This window comes from Drosophila mojavensis, unplaced genomic scaffold (assembly GCF_018153725.1).
Source record: "Drosophila mojavensis isolate 15081-1352.22 unplaced genomic scaffold, ASM1815372v1 contig_19, whole genome shotgun sequence".
Classification (NCBI taxonomy): domain Eukaryota; kingdom Metazoa; phylum Arthropoda; class Insecta; order Diptera; family Drosophilidae; genus Drosophila; species Drosophila mojavensis.
In genome coordinates, this window is record NW_025318726.1 from 4,868,387 (window position 1) to 4,871,673 (window position 3,287).

The following is a 3,287-nucleotide window of genomic DNA, read 5'->3' on the forward strand; positions in this document are numbered from 1 at the left end:
AGAGTCGATAGCTCTACAACAGTGAGTCCCGCAATCCATACTTTAAATCAATTTCCGAGAGAGGCGTCCCACTCATTACAATCTGCTTCTGCCGCTAACTTTTACGGCAATCAGCGCAGGTCGGAGCGGACGTATTGAATGTATCGCTCTATGTAGTCCGAAGTGTCTTCAGATGTAATCCACTTGCAGTCGCCACACTCTAGCTGTGACGCCTCAACAAGTTAAGGTCAGAGTTTTTAGGGACTTTCACCAATGTGTTTCAGGATGATTTACGCGGCTTCGTTGTCTTGAATGGCAGCCATTGTCTTATCGTTCGGATGTCAGCCTACATAAACGGCCAGGGTTCGGCTTTTCCATAACATCTGTTCCTTACACGCCCAAATATGCCAAGGCATGCGAATCGGCGTCTGCTCGTGGCTGGGGCTCTTTGTCTTCCACCTTCGGCTGGGGACAGGTGAGCAGCGACAACGAGTGTTAAGGTCAAAGTCAGGTTTTATGGTTAATTACCTCGTGAGCAGCGCTTGCAACCGCTTCCAATGGCATATTCGTGCCTTGCGCCCGTTCCCATGAAGTACGCGTACGAGTACCTACTGCAGTAGCTGTACCGATGGCCTAACAGTGGCTACAAAAACACAAAAACACAACGGAATACCTGGCAATTCCATTCCAATTCCAATTACAGTCGTGCAAGGTGGCTTCGTGTAACTGGCCACCAAAAAAGCCACAAGGCGATTATAAAAATGTGCCTAAAGCGTGTTTGTACTGCCAAAAAATGTGAATTCCAATCAATCCAATTGCTAATCTGCAAGCCTGAAAATCAAAACAAATCCAAATACACTCTAGCTAGACGGAAAGATACAATGTTGAATAAATGTTGAATAATGTTGAATAAATTTCTTTATAAATGAATTAAATATTATATATTTTGTTTGGCCCTGCAGAGTTCATACAGTCAAAAGAGTTACAGAGAGGACTCTTCAGAGAAAGAGATAAATAATATGAGAGTCTAGGCTAAGAAACACAACATATTGATGCTATCTCTCGAGTAAATTTATGAACCCAACAATAGTCAAATATATAAATATATAGAAATGTGTATAAATTGTTGTACTTTATGGGGTCATTGCCTTGATGAGCTGCCTTGAATTACACTTTTAATGGTATGTTTAGGATTATTCAGTGGTGAATACAACTTGTGAATATATCAACATAACGTAATCAATGTACGTCCACCTGGAGACCTACTCGAATCACTTGGAATGCTTTTACACTCCATTCTTCGTACAGAGAATACATATAAATTATTAGATAACATGTACATCCACAACTCCGCAGCTCTGTAAACAAATCTATGTAAGCATATATAAAGAGATTCTGTTACTCTACAGAGTTAATTATTATTCTGGATTTCAAAACATTTTATATCGCAAAGGGGATAACTCAAATTACGCAATTCACCCTTATTTATAGCTTCATTCAACTGTTTGAGTTTAGTTTACAAGCATTATCAATTAACATTACTGTTAAAACCCCTTTCCGGTGTACTTTTTAAGCCTAAACACTGATTTGCCGCATACTCGGCCTATTTCAACTGAATTTTTTGTCATCTCACGTAGTCGTACCCGTGATTCATTTATATGTATGTAGCTTTACACTCAACCAGCTTTGTTTTGATATTGTGTTTCTTTTCGGTTTTTTGGCTTTATTTTGTAGCTTTTGCTTTCCGTTGGTTCTTTGCTTTTAATGGCTCTTTAAAGTGGCTCCGTGTCGGCCGACCTTGATATAGACAGCTACTGAAGAGGGAAAGTAACCTTAGTTTCGACATGTAATAGTTTTTAATTTCTTTTGGGATTTTTCCATACTCAAATCCATTGTGATTAATTGCACCTTATAAATATCTAACTGTACATAGGTATATACAAATCAATATATAGTTTCTCAGTTTATGAGCTCTAAGTTTTTAAAGTTGATTTATATCGTCAAAATCTAAAACGTAATATAGATCAACAAGTTTATTTCACTTTATCAAAGAACAAAGAATATTTTATTAAAATGATTTTGAACACATTTTATTTTATTTTATTTAAAAATATTCTGGAAACATTTCGAGTCTCCAGCAGAGACGCTCCTGCAAACAGTCACATCGGCTTATGAACTTATTAAATGAAACTAGGAAATGGTTCTATGACATCACATTCTTTATTCAATAACAACTAACGGCAATTATCAGGTCGGACAGCGCCTATTTGGAGACCTAATAGGCGTACGAGATAAGAGGCGAAGCGTACTGCGTCTTGACGATAGCTGGGCCAGCGGCGATCAACGGAGCTGCCTTGACAATGGGAGCCGGAGCAGCGGCGTAGGCCAAGGGAGCTGGGGCTGCCACAACGGGAGCAGCGCGAACGACTGGAGCGGGGGCAGCGACAACGGGAGCGGCGGCGACCAGTGGCTCGCGACGCACCACAGCATTGAAGCCGTTGACCGGGTCGGCGGTGTAGTCCACAATGCGACGGTAGCCATCGGCATCATTCAGCGAGTACTGGCCCTGGACGATGTCGCCGTCACGGGTCTCCACCTGGGTCTTGGAGTCGCCAGAGATCGCATCCTTAACGTCATATCCGTAGGTGTACTGGGGATGGGGGTCGTACTCCTCCACCTGGGCAACGGCGGCCAAGGGCGCGGCTACGGGCACGACTCCAGCGCTGGCGACAGCGATGCAGGCGGCGAAGAGAATGGTGAACTGCAAGTAGATGAAGCACACACACACATACACACAAACACGATTTAGATACACAGCTTTTCACATAATCCTGGAGCTGGCTTACTTTGAATGCCATTGTTTTGGGGTTTGGTTGGACGAATGCTGCTCTAGATACCGAACTTGGCTGTGAACTGATTTGAACGATGGCCAACTAGGGGCTTTTATACCGCGCCGCGAGGCCCGCCTGGTGTGCCCGCATTCGCAACCAAATGAGTGCACTTGCGTCACAAAACGCCGGCGACAATACCAAAATACAAAGCGACCATAACTAAAGCTCAGCGACGAGCAAGACTAGAAGCCAAGTAGGTGCTGCAGCCGCTGCTACTGGTGGAGGAGGAGCATTCGCTCGACGGTCGACGGTCGATGGTCGACGGCAGACGGCAGACGGTAGACGATAGACGGGCGAGACGGAGAGCGGGCGTACTATCGTACCGCCAAGCACAATGTTAGCCAAGGCTAAGCGTACAAGTGACAAAAACAACAGCAGCAATGACGACAACAACAACAACAACAACAACAACGGCAA

The 3,287-nt window shown here is 43.9% G+C and overlaps 1 protein-coding gene across 1 annotated transcript; it reads right to left on the reverse strand.

The window, feature by feature from the left end:
- Window positions 1-2,180: 2,180 nt before the first annotated feature.
- LOC6572056 (larval cuticle protein A2B) lies at window positions 2,181-2,936 on the reverse strand. The gene is made up of 2 exons (XM_001998173.3): window positions 2,826-2,936; window positions 2,181-2,740 (listed from the first exon to the last, which is right to left on the reverse strand). The coding sequence occupies exons 1-2, from the start codon at window positions 2,835-2,837 to the stop codon at window positions 2,255-2,257; spliced, it is 498 nt and encodes a 165-aa protein (XP_001998209.1). The 5' UTR covers window positions 2,838-2,936; the 3' UTR covers window positions 2,181-2,254.
- Window positions 2,937-3,287: the final 351 nt, after the last annotated feature.